General features: G+C 30.2%; 2 protein-coding genes and 1 long non-coding RNA gene across 3 annotated transcripts; 2 read left to right on the top strand and 1 right to left on the bottom strand.

The window, feature by feature from the left end:
* Positions 1-293: 293 nt before the first annotated feature.
* LOC134831232 (homeotic protein caudal) lies at positions 294-7832 on the bottom strand. The gene is made up of 3 exons (XM_063844907.1): positions 7561-7832; positions 4355-4821; positions 294-726 (listed from the first exon to the last, which is right to left on the bottom strand). The coding sequence occupies exons 2-3, from the start codon at positions 4800-4802 to the stop codon at positions 374-376; spliced, it is 801 nt and encodes a 266-aa protein (XP_063700977.1). The 5' UTR covers positions 4803-4821; positions 7561-7832; the 3' UTR covers positions 294-373.
* Positions 7833-17937: 10105 nt separating this feature from the next.
* On the top strand, positions 17938-18346 carry LOC134832285 (uncharacterized). The gene is made up of 3 exons (XR_010162057.1): positions 17938-18077; positions 18138-18188; positions 18253-18346. It is a non-coding gene; the product is annotated as an uncharacterized LOC134832285 (long non-coding RNA).
* A 653-nt stretch (positions 18347-18999) lies between these two features.
* Positions 19000-20877, top strand: LOC134829924 (cAMP-dependent protein kinase catalytic subunit 1). Its single transcript, XM_063843219.1, has 2 exons — positions 19000-19864; positions 19977-20877. Exons 1-2 carry the CDS (start codon positions 19258-19260, stop codon positions 20429-20431), a joined length of 1062 nt encoding a protein of 353 aa, XP_063699289.1. The 5' UTR covers positions 19000-19257; the 3' UTR covers positions 20432-20877.
* The last annotated feature ends 134 nt before the right edge of the window (positions 20878-21011 follow it).

Genomic DNA, 21011 nt, shown 5'->3' with positions numbered 1-21011 from the left:
AATTTATTTAATTTTTAATATTTACTTACATCTTATAAAATTCATATATGTAAAGTAAAAAACTCTATTACTAAGTGACCTTTGAGTGACTGTTTTTGAACATCAAGTTGATTGCCTAGTTTAGAGAGTGGATTTCTTTTTCGAAAAAAAAATCAACGGGTAACGTAGAACGAAAAACAAAATCTCTTAAGCGACAAAATAGGCCTCTCCATTGTATCTCCAGAAATTTCAGAACAATTCTCTCTAAAGTTATAAGTACCTCTACAATTAAAAGAAGTTTATGTTTTCAACTGGTTTTATTTTAAAACTTATATGTGACATGTGCATTAATTTTTACAATACTATGATAAATGGGTTTAAAATGGACTATTCTCTAATTGTGGTGCGAATGCAAATTGTGAGGAAAACCAGAGCTTATTTGATGATGCAAATGTAAATGCATTGAATCCAATTTTGGGTGAGGATCTAACAGTTTTGACATTGCAGGTGTTTGATTAGTTAAAGAATTGTTTGACGGTACATCCATTTTCTTCTTTTGCTTTCTGTCCTTTGCTCTGCGGTTTTGAAACCAAATTTTAACTTGTCTTTCAGACAGTTGAAGATTCTGGGCCAGTTCTGATTTTCGCCTTATCGTGATGTAACGTGTATAGTGAAATTCTTTTTCCAATTCCAATCGTTGTAAATCTGAATACACAACGCGGTATTTATCTTTTGTCCGTGTTTTTCCTGTAACAAAAAAAAAATATTGATTGATGTTAAAAACTTTAAATAAAAACATCGATGATTTTTTTCCTAATACGTATATTTTAAAGTTATGATTTTATTTTTTTCACCCATATTAAAAAAAATGTTGACCTTATAGCAGACAAAATTTTGAAGAACCCGCACTAGCGCTAATGTTTTATCTTTAAAAGTATAATATTTATATAGAGATAAAGTAGAACCAATCGAGTTTATCTTATCTTGCTTTTAAGTTCACTAAAGTTTTAGCCTAATAATGATAAGAATTTCGGTTTATTTGATGTTAATATTGCTATTGAAAAACAAATTCTTAATTTAGTATTAGAATCATGGTTTTAATGTTATGCATAAATAAATTACATATAAGTATATTCATCTTCTACTTAATTTTCTCCAGTAACAAAAACGTTTAAAAATTAAAATTATTTATAATAAAAGTTTCAAAAATGACGAATAGGAAAAACGGAAAAATTATTATCATGCTTCAATATGAATTTATCATTCTAATGGTGCCTAATACACAAGAGAGCGATTTTCTAAGGAAACCACAAATGGTTAATCATTATTTTAAAAATTATTTGCATGTATGAATTAACAACTATAGGGGACAATATAATACAATTCAAATTCCGGTACATTTTCTAATATGAATTACACATGTTCAACTTTTTAACAAAAATATTACTGGAGGGTGGATTATTTTCATCAATAAATTCTATACACAACAGCATCTTCTATATTACTTTGTTGTGTGCATGTTTTGAATTACATATAAAAGTGAATGTAGTTAAATTAAAAATTTTATTTTTTAAGCTTTTTATACCATTTTTAATGAATAAAAATTTGCATTACATACATAATGTTGTTATGCCTTATCACTTCTATTCCTCATATAAATTAAAAGTGATTAATGAATTACTAATAAAAAAAATATTTTGTTTAATTTTTGTTTGATATTTTTAACGTTTATTGGCGTTCAATTGTTACATTCAATTACTTTTAAGTTTAAATCATGATAAAATTACAATTAAGAGGGATTTTACGAATCATACTACCAATTTTTAATGGATGCGGCAGAAGCCATCTCAGATTCAAATTTAACTAATTTCATTCGATTCCCCATCCTCGATAATGGTTAACTCCACTTTTTCCTGAAATTGTAGCTCGAACGGTTCGCCTAGAACCCTTCAAAGTTATTAGTTTAATAAGTGCCCTAACAATCCTTTTTGGCCAAAAGTCAAAGAAGTTTCAAAACTAGAGGCCTAAAACTTGACATGAAAGTGTAGTTTTATAAGCACTTCAACGGAGTGCTGTACGAAAAAACTCAAAAATGGCGGGAAAACTGACGATTTTCTGTTTTTTAAAGAGCACTTTTCAGAGCCTCAGAAACCTACCCGGTCCTCGTTGTTTTCTATCGGTCTATTGAAAAATATACGTAGAAACACTTGAACTTTGTAAATATATTCACTGTTTTAATGGCCGTTGAGATTTGGCATTTTAGTGAAAATTAGCTTTACAGATCTCCTTTGAGAACTCATATGGGAGCCATCGAAATGGAAAAATATATTTTTTTCTATTTTAAATCGAAAAGTACACTCTTTTACGTTTTTTTGCGTTTTGATCACTATTGTAGTCTTTTTAGAACGGGAGATATGATAAACACGAAAACTGCTGATTTTCAACAATTCATATAATATTAGTATTTCAAAACCACATCAAAAAAACAAAGGAATATCGTGTTTTTGGGGTTTTTTTGCAATAACCAAAGAAGGAATTTTTTTCTATGTTTTTGTCCCCTGCCCCACATCAAAAGCCGAAATGGGGCAAAAAAAATTTCATCAAAACTGACTATTTTTTGGTCTTTTTCTATAATTTTTCAAGAAATTTTTAAAAATATTTTCAAATTTCAAGGTTTTTTTTTAATGAAAAACAATTTTTATTTTCAAAAAAATTATTTTCTAAAATTTTTTTACAGTTATTTTTACTAAAATTTTGTGTTCAAATTTATAGCTTGAAATACTCAGGGATCAATTTGAAATTATCATTAAAAATATCATTAAAAATTATTATTAAAAAAAAAAACAAAAATTTTGGAGCGGCCTAACTAAAAAAAAAAATAAAAAACAAAATCTGATGCAGCGAGGAATATCTTTTTGTCGAGGTATTTTTCTTTGTTATAGTTGATTATTAAAGCAGTCTCCTATAATAAGAAAATAACTTGACAATGCCATATATATGGAAAATATCAAGTTTTGTTCAAGTGTTTTTCGCTGAGATTTTCAAATGCGCGATACTGTTTTTTTTTTCTTAAAAATAACTTTTCGTTTGAAACTGGCTTGAAATAAATTTTAAACGTTAATCAATAAACTTTATATCAACTTTTTGTCAAAGTCAAAAATCAAATAAGGTAAATTAAAAAAAAAAATAATAAAAATGTCGTTAAAAATACCCATGTAAATAGACGTATAGTAGAAATCCATTATTAAGCTGGAAAGCAGACCTTCATCATTTTAGATGGTATTGGACTTTCTAGCTTAATAATGGATTTCTATACTATATGTCTAGTGTAAAGAAAATTTTAAGCCCATATAATATCATTTTCGAATCATTTTTGATAAATTTTTGTGTTGAAGATTGTATTTTTATTCGTTTTTACTGGAAATATCCTAAAATAAATTTAAAACTAAAAAACAAGAGATCATTGAAAGACGGCTAGATTGATTGTTTTAATTTTTTATAAATCTATTTTTTTATTCAATTTTTAAAATTTGGAACGCGTCGGAAATTTAGTGGGTTTCATTATATTTTTTTTTGACTATAGTAAAATATATCTCTTAAATATAATTCAAAAATTTATTTGCCGTAAAACAGAAAATAAATAGATTTCCTCAAAAGCGTTAATAACAAAATCAAAGCGTTAGTATTTGACACCGACTGATTTTGCGTTTTCTAGCTTATAAAAACCCTATATTCATTAATGTAACGGTATACGTCTTATTAATAATTTCTTTTGAGTTGCATTGAATAAATTACACTTTATAAAATTAATACAGCTACGCAATACAAAATCTTAAAAATTTTTTACTCAAAGTTGAGTTTACAGTTCAAAGCTAAAGTTACACCTAAAAGATAATCCGAATACCTTTGTTTGTTTATTTAACCTGCTTCTTTTAGTTCTTAATTAGATCGGATTGAACAACACAAACTTTAGTCATCTTCAATAAGGTTTTTCCTTATTTTTACCTGTAGCAGACGATCCAAATTACTTAAGGGCAAGAAATCATACATTTATTGCTTAAATTAAAAGTTTGAACCGACATTTTATGACACCCTTTGCATAAACAAAAAGAATATTATTCTGTTTTTAAGATTAATAAAAAAAACCATCTTTATTATTTTTGGAATAATAAAAATTCTTAGTATTATATGTATCCATAGACCCATTGCATACAGAATAATTTAAAAAAAAAAACGAAGAAAATGTAATATTTGATTTCATACGAGGTTCTGAATGTGTATTTTACAGCTTTTTATTACTTAATTTGGACTTTTTCATCAGCTTCAATTTCATTAATGTATTCTCTTTTTATGTCATATAAAAAGCATCACTTACCTGGGTTAGGTTGGTATGATGATTTTTTCATCCATTCGTAGGGACTTTTCGTTGCAGCTGGTCTTGCTGGCGTTTGTGGTGAAGAAGATGAAGCAGGAATGCAAGGACTCGATATTTCGCTGCCTGAAACAGTTATTGGAGGAGACGGGATACTCTGTATTGCTTCATTATTATGCTCCAAAATACCATGGTGGTGATTCATTAAATTAAAGGACGGTTGTAAATAATTGTTTTGACTGGACGGCGAATAATTTTCATGTGTTATCCAATCTGGACTGGGTTGATGAAAAACGTGTGAATAATAAACTTGCTGTGGAGATGACTCTCCATTAGGTAAAAATTGACTGTTGGAGGGATGGTAGTTTGGATACCATGGGGTTGAAGGTGAATATGATAAATTTGAGCCTTTCTGGTACATTGTAAGAGGATGATTATAATAAGAAACCATTGCACGGTTCAACTAAATTCTGAAAATATAATGTTTTGTAAAAATAAATACGATTTTGTATACGAAGGTTCCGACGGAATTTTCATTCGTCCATTAAAAATTTTAAAAATGTTTCTGTTATATTTCCGAGCAGACGTGGAAAAAGTGTCTTTTTTCCCGGGAACCAAATTTCCAAGTTACGTTATTTATTTCCCAACTAAAAGCATTAAAATATATAGTTAAAAAAAATAATTATTCAATCATCCAATTTATTTATCTTTGTTTTTATTTTTTATTTTTTTTTAGAATTTAATTTTTAAAATGAAATTTCCCAATGTTTCTCGTTTTTTGTCTTCTTCAGTACTACCAAAATATATACTACTTTTAGACATTGCAATCTCGAACACAAGCTTGCTCGAGCTTTCGGCTTAGAGCATGAAAAGTCAATTTAAATTAAACATTTCAAAAAACTTTGAAATTAAAAAAAAATGAAAAATCAAATTTGTTGTGCGATTTATCATTTTTTAGGCAGCAAATTGTTAAAATAGGGCATTTTTGTAAAAAAAAGGTTTTGCTGACAAATTTTTGGCATACAAAGCTGAAACATCAAGAAAATATTTAAAAATTAAATTTTACAGCTCAAAATAAAAACTTTAAATCTTTTGTTCTTCGTTTGTCAAATAGTGTGATTTATCCTTTCAGGCCCTTCAATAATAAAATAAAAACAAATATTTTCCAACTTTTAATTTTTTGTTCTAAAAAATAAGTTTTGCAATCAACTTTTTTTAAATATTTTGCATTTTTTTTGTTTTTTGCCGACTATAAGATACTTTACGTTAAAAATTATTTCTTTTTTACCTATTTAACAATGAATAAATTTTGAATGAAAAAATTATTTATAAAATTTATACGTAAAATAAATAATTACAATTTTTGGTTCTAAATTTTCTTATAATATATCCCATTTTGAAATTTGAAACTTGAAAATCCTCGAGGTTTAGGCTTTCAAAAAGAGATTTTGCAATGTCTAACTACTTTCAATAGCGAAATGTTAATTTTTGCCTTTATAATGTATATTTGAACTTAGATCAATTAACCTTTTTTTACTTCCCAAGACGGTTTTGGGCTTTGTCAATTTTTTTGAATAGAAATTTTAATTTGCATGACTCAAGCTTTCCCGTTTTTCATTTCCTGAGGTTAAAACGCTACCCATTCTTTCAACAACTGCTTCTAAATATAATTATAAAAATAAATAAAAAAATCACAATTTCCCAAATTTTTTTTTCATGAATTTTTTCCTGAAAAATTGAAATTTTATCCAAATATTAAAATATTTGTATTTTATAAGAAAAAAATATCAATTTCCCAATTTGGAATTTTCTCCCTATTGAATAAAATCCGAGATAAAATCTTAATTTATTTATACTGAAGAAATTTTTTTTCACAAAAAATTTTAAAATTTTACCCAAATGTGTTGGTATTTTTCAATAAAATTTCCCATTTTTTTCTTATTTTCAATCCAATTTTTTACATATTTAGTAAAATTTCAAATTTCCCGGGAACCTGGTTCCCAGGTTCCCGCACTTTTTCCACCACCGTTTCCGAGATATTTTTACTTAAAATGAGGTAGAAAGTAAAATCAATATTGGAAATGAGTGATTACTATTGTAATTTAGAGTAAAAACTATTGGAAACTCTATTTGATTTTTTCACAAGACAAAGAAATGAAAAACTAAATAGTTCATCAATATGTCCATCAAAGAAGAAGAAACTTTTGTTTTGGCGAATTTTTTTTCTAATTATCTTTTAAAATTTTATGATAAAAAATTGTTATCGTGAAACATAGACAAAATTCGTGTAGCCACAAAAATGTCGAAATTTCAAGTTTATTATTTCAAAATTTTTGTTCACCAGGATTTTTTGTCAGAGGTGGAAAAAGTTTATTTATTACCGGGAACCAAATTCATTTCCCAAAATTATATTTTCACCAAGATGATGAAAAAAATCCTAAATTAAGTCATTTTTTATAGATTTTTTTAAGTCTCTCTCTACAATTTGCTTTATTCCCATTTCGCAAGAATTACAAAATTCTGGTAGTTATAGATTTTTTAAGTAATTCTACAAATTTTAATTTCTTAATTGATTATAAAATTTTTCAAATTTTCTCCTAAAAATTCAAAGTTTTTTTAAGATTTCTATAAATTACCCGGAAACGAGGTTTCCAGGTTCCTGCACTTTTTCCAGCGCCGACGAACCGTTTGGTCAGAAAATCTAAAAATGTGATTTATGTGTTTTAAAAAGTTTAAAATCACTGATAAAAAAATTAAAAATAAGGCGAATATAAATGTCACCAAAGCAAAAGTTCATTATTTTTGGATAGACATCAACATTGAACAATCAGATTTGGATTTCTATAAGTAATTTTAAAATCTGAGAATTTGGTATTTTTAAGAATGGAAATCTCCATATGTATGATAAAAAAGGGTAATGATATTTTTCAAAAAATACACATAATTATTATGATGATTAATTAAATTATTTCACAGTTTGAAAAATAAAAGCTCAATTCAATCAAAAAACATGAAAAACTCGACAAAAATCGAATAATCGGGTAAAACAGAATTTTTCAGGATTTTTAAAAATCGGTAAAAAAATTGGACGATTAAAGGAAAAAATAGGTATGTGTCGAATAAATTTTTAGTTTTGTATCATTTTCGATATATTAACTTATTGTTGGAAAATAGTCGGGAGAATTTTCAAATCGTATTATCTTACTCACCTTAACTGCTTGTGATTTTTTAGCAGAATTTTTCTTCTCTACTTCAATTAAGAGGTAAAAAAAGCCATTATACGTAAGACACTATTATTTTTTCATTTAGTTGTTTTTATTTTTATGATCACAGCGGCTAAGACACAAAATTATTAATTTATACAATCGTATTGGTTTTTACGTCTGGATATATCTCTAAAATACACTTTTCATTTGAATAATTTTATTTAATCCATTAAAGTGTAGCCTTCTTCTATGTAAATAATGGATTATTTGTTTCTAACACTTAACATGTCCAAAGTAAAAGAACTACTAAAATGTCTGCTTGTCGATACGTGCTCGTATTCAAACACAGTAAGAGATGAACTGAAGAAATATTATCTATCCAATTCGAAGTAAAGAAATAGGAACGCCTATAAAGGCTTTTTTTACCTGATTTTTCATTCATTGAGTTTTAGTGAATACCGCCTCTTTATTTAAAACATCCAATCACAATAATCATTCGATAAAAGGAGAGATAGAGTAAGAGACTGAAGAAAGAGGGAGACAAATACAAAAAATTGGGTCAAGCTCAGCCCTCAAAACAAGTATTTTTTTTTTTTTAGAAATATATCGAAAAAATGTAAATTAAAAGTATCGAAATAGAAATGATGAATTCAAAAAGATGGAAAATTATTGAATTTTGTTATTTAGATTCGTTAAAAACATTTTACGATTGCTTCTTAGCTAATTTTGATTGTATTATCAATTCTTAATTAAGCATCTCACAAACATTTTTTGTATGAAAATCCTGTTCTGGAAAATACAGAAAATATTAATGAATCTGTAAAAATTAATCCAACTGTGTTTCCAATTCAAAAAGTAGTAGAAGAAAAAAAGTAGAAGTAGAAGTAAATCAGTAATATTTATTTTGAAAACTGTAAAGTTTTTGGGTGAATTTTACAATAATAACATATAAATTTATCAATTGTTTTAATTTAAAAAAGTAAATTTTGATGTGATTTAAACCTTGTAGATATGAATAAAGAAGATGATTCTCGGCTTTATGCAACTAGAAGTTGCAAATTACGGGTATTGTTCATGCACAATAGGATCTAAAGGTCTGCGGTGGAGCCATCTATGTATTTAACACAACTCTTTAAGTAGGGTCGAAAAAACTTTTGACTTTGTAAGGCTTAATCTTTAACTTGAGTAAAAGTAAAAAACAAGTTTTGACTTAATAGGCTTTTTACTTAAGATTAAGTAAAAAGTCAATTATTTTTTAATTTTTCAAAATGTTCTAAGGACTTAAGAACTAAGCAAGCTGAGTAGACTTTGGCGACTAGGTTTTCTACAAAAAAAAATTAAAATCATGAGAACTCTCCATCTGTTGTTCTTGCGGAAACTTTAGGTTTCTATCAAACAGAACTTTTCAACAAAATAATTTCCCGGGCGAAAAGGATAAATCGCACAACTGCACTTTTTGACAAACTGAGAAAAATCAATTTAAAGTTTTTTACGGTTTTTGAACTGTTAAAATTTATTTATAAACAATTTCTTTACCAATTACCAACCAATGATGCCATCAGCGATACAGCCAAAACTGTCCGAAGTCGTTAACATCGCAACAATCATCGGATCTGTTAACATCCAAATTATAGAAGTTTCAAAAAATTGTAAGATTAAATCAGAACAAATTGAAAATTTTCGAAAAATATGTAAGCAATGCCGAGGATTATCTTCTAGTTATTAGTTAGGTTAGATTAAGTTTCTTTTGCTTTTCTTTAAAAAAAATTGTAGTAGCTAGGTCCTATATAAATGTTTCATTGTATTAATGTATTGATTGTATGAGAATATCCTACAAATAAAGTTTTGTTATGTTATGTAATCATTATTAATCATATTTCTTAAATTTGTTTTTATACTTTTAAGTAAAATCCAAAATGTAATGCTAAAGAAAACAAAATGTATTACCTAAATTTGTAATTTTCTTTCTAAATACATATTTGATTTATGAACGTCTTTTTACCACATTTCGAAGAAAATAAAGAAAAATCGGAAAGTCAATGAAATGTTACGGAGTAGCTTGGAGTGTGAAGTTGTTTTTAATGAATACATTGAGGCATCGAAGAAATAATAATAATTTTTTGGATAAAAAGATACATAAATGATTCTTAGTTGATATCCTATTTGTGCATCTATCAAAAAAGAGACAGCCGTATTTGTAAAAAAGCATAATTCGTAATAATTAATTGTTATTTTTATATTTTATATCATTTTATTTTTATTATCAATTATTATTATATTCGTAGTTATATTTTTGTAATTTTGTATAATGTAATTAACATAAAATAATTACTGAGAATGTGGAATGTGAAAAATGGTTCTTTAGACTACTACTTTTTCTACTTTTTAACCTAGTCAGGAGTTTATCTGTTTTGTAAATTGTTGTCCATAAAAGCATGGGAAGAGAAGAAATAAAACTTAGTAATAATAATAATAATAATAATGAAATATATAAAACTTTATGAGAATTTAAGTAATGTGAAAACTACTGAGAAAAATTCTCGGTGACACCACAACACTCCGAAAATCACTTGACAAAATTTTGGGCCCACATGTCCACAATTTTTGGGGAAACATAAAACTTTCTAGTATACTAACGCTACAATGTTCAAATACGAGAACTCAACGTTATTCCAACTGTTATTCCAGAAATATTAAACTTTAGTGGTTTTTTTTTCTATTAAAATAAAAAAATCTATATTTTGAGTCGTAAATTATTCAATATTAGTAGTCTACAATATTTTTTTTAAATTAAATATCTAGCAAGTTTGATGCTTTTTTAGTACAGCGACAAAATTATTAATTATTTGACACACCTTTTGAAAAATATGAGACAAATGTCGACTAATTTTTATTTGAATAAAATTATTTAAAAGAAAAAAAAACGAGAATAAATTGCATTCGTTTATAAAACGAATGACTTGACCGTATTTCAATGTGTTCAGCTCCATGATTTATGAATATGCTATCAAATCTGTCATTTGAAAAGAATTCGCCAAACCTGCTAACTCAAACAAAGTTAAAGTGGCACACCACACAGACGGACGGACGAACGGACGACACCACGAGCACAATACCGCATTTTTTTCAAAAATTTGAAATGCGATAAAAACATTGTATTTTGTCCAACGGGGTTTGTTCAAAATCTTTATTTTTAAAATCCGCCGGAATTTTAATAGTTGCTTACTATTCTTTAGCAGAAACTTTATATATAATTTATTTAAAGGATCCTGTAAAAAAAACAACGAATCAACGATTTCGATTCTCTGCATTTCAAATAAGGCCGCTCCAAATGAAAATCAAAAATAAAGTTCGATCCCCCATTTCAAATGTCTAAAATCCAATGGGGCGGAAAAAAAAGTAAAAATTTTTATCAAAATTGACCGTTTTTTGCTCTTGTTCATAATTTTTCGAAAAAAAATAAATTCAATTTTTTGTGAAAATCGAAATTTAATATGAATTTTCTTCTCTGAAAAAATTTCAAAAAAAATTATTTGCAATTGTTTGAATTTTGAAGTATTTCAAATTTTTTTTAGAGCAAGCACAACACGAAATCGCAAGAAATCCGATATTGACCGGTCGTGAATATGTGGAACACAAGGGTGGTAGGGAGTATCATCGGATTTTCTATAATATTGCAAAGACAATCGGTGCGGACAAAACCATACGTAGAATGACAGTAACCCTTGAATGCGCACCTGATTCAGGTTTACCGGGCTCCATCTATAACGCTGCAGAACGAGCAACAAATAGGTAAAGTTTAAAAATAACTAGAAAAATTAATAACTTATTTAAAAAATTTAAATTAATAACTTATTACTTATTAATAAAATAACTTACTAACATGAACTCAACTTGTTTAAATAACAAAATTTGTATCGAAATTTAGATGAAAAAGATTGTATTAAATTTTTATTATGTGAAATTTTATATCAATTTTGTCTTAAAACTTTTATGAAAATAAAAATTGATTTAATGTGAAAAATCCTCATGCGACATAAAGTGAAATAGTCAAATTTAATGGCCTTATCTCTTTTTAGTTACTTAATCGATGTCAAGAAACATCCCGATTATAAGGTCCATAAGACTTGGTCGGCAAGCTACCAATACAGACGACCCAACGAAGATAACAGGGTTTTTAATGAATTCATGGATGAAATAGGAATTCCTCCTGAAAAAGGCTTCCATGCCGATGGGTTTTATTTGCTGAAACTCCTGGTGCGCAAAGTTATCTTTGAGGAATTTGACGATGAAGCTGACGATGTAGTGTACGTGTATGACAGCGCACGTACAACGGTCACTTTGTGTATAGACTTTGACTCGGCAACACTACATTCTGGCGACGAGGAGTAAAAAAGCCTAATTTGGAAGGTCATGGATACAGGTAAATATGAAAAAAGAAGAGAAACAGTCAGAGGATCAATCAAGGATCCTCGAAATGTTGAAGATGGGAAGAAAGGTGTAAATTTACACAAATAAAAAGCGAAAAATAGTGCGGCGTAAGGGACGCCATAGTAGGAAAATGATTTTTGTGAAGTTAAGGGAAAAAAGGGAGAATTGTGGGAATTCTGAGAGGAAAAACTACTAAGGGAAGAGTAGAAGAAGGGAACGGAAGTTCTAAATTGACAAGGGAGGTCATAAATATGGAGAAAAATGATGAAAATAAGAATAATTGCACACACAGAGACGGGAAACGGGTGGATACGGGATCCTACCGGATAAAAAAAGAGGGCCCGTAGAGAAAGGTGAATGTGCAATGGGTTTAAAAAAGAGAAGAATTGCGGGGATTCTTGATTGAAAATGATTGGGGAACAGAAAAAATAAAAAAATGAAATGTTTACTTAGAGAAAAACACGAATTATCACGCTTTCAACCCGGAAGAGACAGTTCTCGGACTAATTGGTTGAATTGGAAACGATCATTTGAGATTCACGCAAGGGCTAAAGGCATCGAGTCCCAACAACAGAAAAAGGATTTACTCCTTCATTTGGGAGGTCCAAGCCTACAATCAACGTATTTTTTATTGCCGGGGGCTATTGAAGGAACAGAAGGAGAGTACGAACAACCGTACTTAAAATGCGTTCAATTATTAGATGAGTTCTACGCGCCAAGATTGAACAAACAACACGAAGCCTACATGTTACGTTTGATTGAGCAACGGCCGGAAGAGAAATTTGACGCTTTTGTGCAACGAATCAGAGCGCAGTTGGAGAGATGCGGCTTTGACAGAGAGACATATGACTTGATGTTGATTCTTCAGCTACTGTCAGGGGTCAAAAGCGTCGAAATTCGCAGAAGAATTTTGGAAAGAGAGCGCTCCGTCGATGAAGCCATAAATTTGGGACGTCAAGATGAGGCAATGAGGGAAAATTTAACATCATACACGAAAGACCAGCGTTTCCCAACAAATGAAGTGATGGTACAAAGAATTGTTCGACCAAATTATTCGAAACCAAGACCAAAGAAAACGTGCTTTAACTGCGGAAGCGAAAATCATTTGTCGTATTCAAAATTCTGTCCGGCACGAAATCAAATTTGTGAGAACTGCGGGAAAATTGGTCATGGCGAGGCAACTTGCAGAGCTCCAAAACGAAAGCTCGTCACTCCTGAAGACACGAACACTAAGAAATTGCGTTGCCAAATGATCAATCAATTGATGGAAGATCCTGATCGAAATTTCGTGTTTTATATGGGGAATGACATTAAGTTGAAGTTCGTAATAGGCAGTTGCGAGGTAAAATTACGTGTTGATTCAGGAGCGGACATCACAATAATTTCCGGAAAGACGTGGCATGAAATCAAAGACAAAATCCAGTATTGGGACCAAAGAAACGTGAAAAATCAATCATGTTTTGGATAGATAGAACAACTGTGACAAAAATCTACATAGCTCCAAACGGGAATGACGATCTGATTGGATATAAAGACGCCATAAATCTGAAAGCGTTGTTCGTGGGTGACGTCACGGAATTAGAAACAAACAAAACCGCAACAGTCAACAGATTACATGAAAAAGAAAAATTCCCAAAGATCGAAGGATACCAAATCAAGCTCGAGATTGATCATTCAGTAACTCCAATGCAATGGGATTATCGAAAAATTCCATTTGCCCTTGACGAGAAAGTTGAAGAAAAAGTACAAGAACTTTTAGAAATGGACGTAATCGAAAAATTAGATCAACCGCCGACATGGCTATCGCCTAAAGTATTTACAAGTAATGAAGAAAAATTGAGATATCCGTTTATGCGTAGATATGAGGAAAGCAAACATGGCGATTAAAAAAGGATTTTACGCGTTCGAAAGTATTGATGATTTGATTTTCTCGATCAAAAAACCAGCCAAACTCTCAAAAATGGATATGTCAAATGCGTATCCCAGCCGTGCAAAGCTGAGAGTTAATTTCCATCGGTAATGGAAAGTTCCAATGAATTTGAAATTCTTACATTTTTTCTTAATTTTATGCACATTTAAGGTGTCCCATTCATTTTTTGAAAGTATAATGTTAACTTTTGATGAAAATTTATACCTCCCAAAAATTCTTTACGCGTATACTTCAGATTTGATGAATATTTTTTGCTCTAATTTCATTTACATTTTAATTTTTATTTAAAAACAATTGTTTCATTTTCAAAAAAAATCATTTTTAATCGACTCATTTTTTCCGTACGGATATACGAGATCCTGTACGGCGAACAGCGCACACAAATCTATGGGTAGAATTAGACTTATATTAGACTAATTATTAGACCAAATTTAACCCAAATATTAGACTAATTTTACCATCTCAGCGCGGCTGGGATTATTTATTCGAACTCGAGGAATCGTCACGAAATGTCACAGCGTTTGCCGTTAAATCCGGGAATTATCGATTCAAACGTCTAACTTTTGGTGTTAAATCCGCTCCAGAAGAATTCGCCAGGGGTATGGATTTAATATTTAAAGGAATCAAAGGCGTTATTAGATATATGGATGATGTGCTGATCTATGGAGAGTCACAAAAAGAACATGACGAGAATTTAGAAACTGTCAGAACGGTTATCGAAAAGAACAAAATTCCGTTGAACGAAAATAAATGTGTATATGATGTCGAAAAAATTGAATTTTTGGGACACGAGATATCGAATAAAGGAATTCGACAAACAAAAGAAAGAGTTGAAGCGATCCTGGCATTAACAGCCCCGAAGACTAAAGGTGAATTACAAAGCTTGTTGGGATTAGTCAACTACGTACAAAAATTCATTCCGCATCTGGCAACCCAAACTGAAAAACTGAGAAAACTATTGGCTACAGAGGGTTGTTTCTGTTGGAAAAACGAACATGAAGAAATATTATCGAATATCAAAAATTGGATGGCGAAGGAAGATTACTTGGGATATTTTGATAAAAGAGAAAATTCAAGTAAGTAATTGAAGGGAAAAGGGAATGGAGGGATTTTATATTGCGAATTGGTTTTGTGTTTCTTTTTAGGTGATCACAGATGCAAGTCCTGTGGGTTTGGGAGCCATATTATTGCAAGTAGATAAATACGGCAACACTCGGATCATCGCCTACGCATCTCGTTCGTTGTCTCCAGCAGAACGCAAGTACTATCATACAGAAAAAGAAGCATTAGGGGTGGTATGGGGCGTAGAGAAGTTTCATTTGTACGTGTTTGGAACAAAGTTTGAAGTGATAACGGACTGCAAGGCGTTGGAAACGTTGTTCAAACCAAGCCTTGGAACAATATTATTTTTTATTTATGGGGTAAAAATATTTTCAACAATAATTTATTTTCCATAATTTTCTTCGTCAATAATTTATTTTCCATAATTTTTTTCGTCAATAATTTATTTTCCATAATTTTTTAAACAATTATTTATTTTCCATAATTTCTTTAGAAAATTATTTATTTTCCATAATATTATCAAATTAAAAATTATTTATTGCAATATATTGTTAAAATTTAATTTCAAAATAATGAAGAAATGATTTATTTTTTGCAAAGTTGTATTTTTTTTAATGCTACCTTACACATTTACCGAGAAATTCATCAATTTAGTAACATTTCTCATAATTTTAGTGGAATTTTTTTGAAATTATGTGTTAAATTAATAGAAAATTCAACCAATTTTAAAAATTGACTACACAAAATATTTTTTCCATAATTGTCCCATGATTTTTCTCGACAATTATTTATTTTCCATAATTTTTTTCGACAATTATTTATTTTCCATAACTTTTCTCAACAATTATTTATTTTCCATAATTTTTCAGAACAATAATTTAATTATGGCAATAAATAGTATTGAACAATATTATTGTTTCAAGGCTTGGTTCAAACCGACCGCAAATCTACGCTTACAATCTTACGACTTCGAAGTTACGCATCGTCCTGGAAAAACCAATATCGCAGATCCGCTATCAAGATTGGCGATCAGAGATGAAGAGGAACGAGACGACGATTTCAGTCGTGAGAAACAATTGATAATGTACGTACAAGAGATTGCGCCACGAGCAATTCCCCTCAGCGAATTAGAAAAGGAATCCGTCATGGACGAGCAGATCGAAGCGGTAAAAAGAGCACTGCAAACCGATGATTGGCAAGGCGTTTCTCCGAAATTCATCGAAATCAAACAAGAGCTATGCCAAGTGGGTGAATTGTTACTCTGAACAGGAAGAATTGTAATTCCAAAAACATTACAAGAGCGAATTTTGGATTTGGGGCATACTGGTCATCCCGGCATAGTTGGCATGAAAAAAAGAATGCGGGCAAAAGTTTGGTTCAGTGACATGGATTCGGCCATTGAAGAGAAAGCACGAGCGTGTTTAGGTTGTACAGTCACATCAAAACAAGATCCTCCAGATCCGTTATCTATTCGTCCAATACCAAATGCTCCTTGGGAAGACATCGCGATAGACTTTAAAGAAGCATTGCCAAATGGTAATTGTCTATTAGTGGTGATCGATTATTATTCTAGATTCGTACAAGTCGCTGAATTGGAGAAAGCTGGGGCTTTGGAAACAATCACGGCTTTGAAGTTCATGTTTGCGGTTACGGGACTTCCGAAAAGCATCACCGCAGACAATGGTCCACAATTCGCCTCGTCTGAATTTAAAGAATTCTGTGCAAATGAAGATATTCATTTGAAAACCACCACTCCGTATTACCCAGCCATGAACGGAGAAGTAGAGCGATTCAATCGCAACATCAAGAAGAGGCTCCAAATCAGCCATGTCATGGATACAAATTGGAAAAATGATTTAGCTGATTATTTGTTAGCTTATAATAACATGATTCATTCAACAACAGGAGTATCTCCGGCTTATCTGATGTTCGGAAGAGAGTTGCGTGACAAACTGCCAAGTTTAGAGCAGTCAAATCCGAATTGGCTTCACGAAGATATCATCCAACAAGATTTACGGAACAAAAAGAAGCGTAAAGAATATGCAGATAACAAAAGACAAGCGAAGCCGAACGAAATTAATGAAGGAGATCTCGTGTTAACCAAGAATCAGACAAAAAATTCTGCCCTCACACCAAATTTTGGAACTGAAAAATTTACAGTAGTACAAAAAAAGGAGCAGATATGATAATTGAGTCAGAGGACAAAAAGAAAAAATACAGACGTCACGCATCTCATTTGAAAAAAGTTGTTGAAAGAAAAGAGAACGGAGAAGACGAAGTTGGCGAAGATCAAGGACGTCGTAGACCACAGAGAATCACCCGTAAACCAAAATATTTACAGAATTATTTCCAATAAAGAATTTGAAATACACAAAGATTAAATGAACGTAAAATGTTGAGTTGAAATAAACGATTGATTTAATAGAACGATTTAGTTGTTTTAAGGAAAAGAGGAGATGTAGTGTACGTGTGTGACAGCGCACGTACAACGGTCACTTTGTGTATAGACTTTGACTCGGCAACACTACAGACGAAACAAACTAATAAACGATTTATACAAAAAAAAATAAGCGATAAACAAAGCATCCCTATCGGAAATATGGACTATGTATAAATACATGTATAAGTGACTATAGGCGCTATTCATGTATAAATATATGTATAAATCCATTGATATATCTATAGTTCAATTATGTACATGTATTAAAATATGTTTTTATATATGGTTTTATACATGGTAATTTTGAGCCAAAAGTAATCGTGTATATCGAGGTGTATAAATACATATTTTAGATATAGTTTTATACACGGGGATATTTAAACTTTAAAAAACTTCAATAATGTGTATAATATATCCATATATATTACTATAGTAATATACACAGAGTTGTTCATTTTGCCGGCAATCTTTGGAAAATCTTCAAAGGGAGAGTACAAGGGACAAGCTTTTTTTGAAACAAAAATTTAAAAAAATGTGAAATTAAAAAAATATAAAAAATGTGAGATTAAAAAAGTTTAAAAAAAAAATTAAAAGAAAATATTAAAAAAAATTGTTCCTGATCATGAAATTTCCTGTCTTGTAGGACAAACATAAAAGGTAAGAATTTATAAAAATTGCAATATTTTGGTTTGATATAAAAAATTTTTTCTCCATTAGATCCTGTTCTACATGGTAACTTGAAATGGAAAAACTTCGGGCTCTCGTATGGTAAGTAAACTTTTATATTTTCGAAATTTTTATTTTACTTTTTTTTCTTTTTTTGCAAATTTAGGTATTAGGACAAATATAGTTGCCGGCAGCACTTAGGAGGAATTGTATTGTAACGACGAGTCAGCCCAATCTACAGAAAGGATTTCAGCAACAGATAATTCAAAAAATTGTTCGAAAATAATTTTTATAAATAAATGAACTAAAGTAAAGTAAAAACGAATTTAAATTGCATGAAAACCTAAAAAACCTGCAAAAGGAGCCCAAAAAACCATCCAGATAAAACCATGTATATAACCATGTATAAAACCATAGCTATGAATCCATGTATGAAATCATGTATAAAGATATATCTAATTCCTTTTTTTCTTCATATTAAATATACATACTTTTAGTATAGATTTATACACAAAATTAGATATATCTATATACATGGTTTTTTCTTATAGGGATAAACAACATAAAAACATAAACAAACTAGTGATCATAGAATCGAAAAGTAACAGCGAGGAGGGTGGTACTCTCGATCGGAAGTGCACCAATTTTTCCATTTCCGATTGATGGAACCGAGACGAATGAAAGTGATAAGTCGCCTGATGGCGCTACAGGCACGTTGTCAATATCCTGGTTGGAGCCACCAAAACGGATGTGCGTCAAAAATTGGAACTAATTTTGAGACGAATGCAATTGATAAAGACTTTTTTCACACAAGTTTCCCATACAAGTTACTCGACTGGTACAAGAAACTTGAAACATAATAAATAAATACAAATACTTGGTGAATGACAGAATTTTCAGAGCTTTAAATTTTTCACTGTAAGAAACTAGATTTTTCTTCGTGCGCCATATTGAGAGATAAGGGAAAATTATTTGAAAGAGTTATAGTGAAAAACTGGAAAAGCAAAGAAAAAATGACATCAATATTTTAAGCTAGTTCCGGGATAGATTCAATGAGCGAAACATAGTAGTTTTGGGTGCGTTTTCGATTATTGACACAGCAAATTTAAAAAGAAGAGACTCTTTGGGACTAATTGCTAAAGTGGAACCTAAAATAAACATTAATTTAGAAATGGGCAACAACGCCGTTACGGCGAACAAAAAAGTAGACGCTGCTGAAAGTGTCAAAGAGTTTCTGGAACAAGCCAAAGAAGAATTTGAAGAAAAATGGAAGAGAAATCCAACTAATACAGCTTGTTTAGATGACTTTGACCGAATAAAGACACTTGGCACTGGTTCATTTGGCCGGGTTATGATTGTGCAACATAAACCAACCAAGGATTATTTCGCAATGAAAATTTTAGATAAACAAAAGGTGGTTAAATTGAAACAAGTAGAACATACACTGAATGAAAAGCGGATTTTGCAAGCAATTCAATTTCCGTTCTTGGTCAGTTTAAAATACCATTTCAAGGACAATTCTAATTTATACATGGTATTAGAATATGTGCCAGGAGGAGAAATGTTTTCTCATTTGCGAAAGGTTGGCAGATTTTCTGAGCCACATTCAAGGTTTTATGCTGCACAAATTGTCCTAGCGTTTGAATACTTGCATTACTTAGACTTGATCTATCGCGACCTTAAGCCTGAAAATTTACTAATTGACTCGCAGGGCTATTTGAAAGTCACTGATTTTGGTTTTGCAAAACGTGTCAAAGGCCGCACATGGACTTTATGCGGTAATATTATTGATTTATACATATGTATATGTATATTTTTTTATTTTATTATTTTTTTTTTTTTTTTGTTCTTTGTGTATTCTATAATTTTATGCCAATTTTTTCACTGTAGGAACTCCCGAATACCTAGCACCAGAAATAATATTGAGCAAGGGTTACAACAAAGCTGTCGATTGGTGGGCATTAGGCGTTCTTGTCTACGAAATGGCGGCTGGCTATCCACCATTCTTTGCAGACCAACCTATTCAAATTTACGAAAAAATAGTTTCAGGAAAAGTTCGTTTCCCGTCTCACTTTGGTTCGGATCTGAAAGAACTATTAAGAAATCTCCTCCAAGTCGACTTAACCAAAAGATATGGTAATCTTAAGGCAGGAGTAAATGATATTAAGGGACACAAGTGGTTCTCGTCTATTGATTGGATTGCAATTTTCCAAAAGAAAAATGAAGCACCGTTCATACCAAGGTGTAAGGGTCCAGGAGATACAAGCAATTTTGACGATTACGAGGAAGAAGCATTGCGAATTTCCAGCACTGAGAAATGTGCCAAGGAATTTGCTGAATTTTAAATTCTCTAAGGTAATTAAAACTTAGATAGCTTGCGTATCTGGGATTTTGTGTCATAAGAAATAATACACAAACTAAAAGCTGATAATTGGAAAACACCTATTTAGTTTCCCATAATGTATCGTCGTCACAAAAAAAAAATCAATATATATATAAATATATATATTAACTACTTATACATAATAATAATAATAACTAAATATTAGATATATCATTAATGTTTTATTAAAAAAAAATATTATTCTTATATGTAGAAAAGTCCAATTTGGTATGTTGTAATAATAACAGTCATCATTGAATTCGAATTTCAATCTGTTATCCTCACAATTGATTTCTTTAAAATCGTGAAAAAGCAAACAATATGTATCCTTATACATTTATATATAAATATAAAAAAAAATAAAGAAAAATATCCTTATATTATTTCAAGATTTTCATAAATATAAAGTTGTTAGTACTATCTATGTATGTTATGTATTATTTTGAGCATATGTAATATAAATAGATCTCCAAAAAAAAACTTGTTTTATTAACTTCCAACAACATACTTAAATATGATGGTAAGAAAATTATTTAGTACTA

This window comes from Culicoides brevitarsis, chromosome 2 (genome assembly GCF_036172545.1).
Source record: "Culicoides brevitarsis isolate CSIRO-B50_1 chromosome 2, AGI_CSIRO_Cbre_v1, whole genome shotgun sequence".
Taxonomy (NCBI): Eukaryota; Metazoa; Arthropoda; class Insecta; order Diptera; family Ceratopogonidae; genus Culicoides; species Culicoides brevitarsis.
This window is presented reverse-complemented; position numbering and strand designations above follow the sequence as displayed.

Coding starts and splice junctions, on each gene's coding strand:
- LOC134831232 (XM_063844907.1), bottom strand. CDS start 4,802: ATGGTTTCTTATTATAATCATCCTCTTACAATGTACCAGAAAGGCTCA. Junction 727..4,354: donor ATCATACCAACCTAACCCAG/GTAAGTGATGCT, acceptor TTTTTGTTACAG/GAAAAACACGGACAAAAGAT.
- LOC134829924 (XM_063843219.1), top strand. CDS start 19,258: ATGGGCAACAACGCCGTTACGGCGAACAAAAAAGTAGACGCTGCTGAA. Junction 19,865..19,976: donor CCGCACATGGACTTTATGCG/GTAATATTATTG, acceptor TTTTCACTGTAG/GAACTCCCGAATACCTAGCA.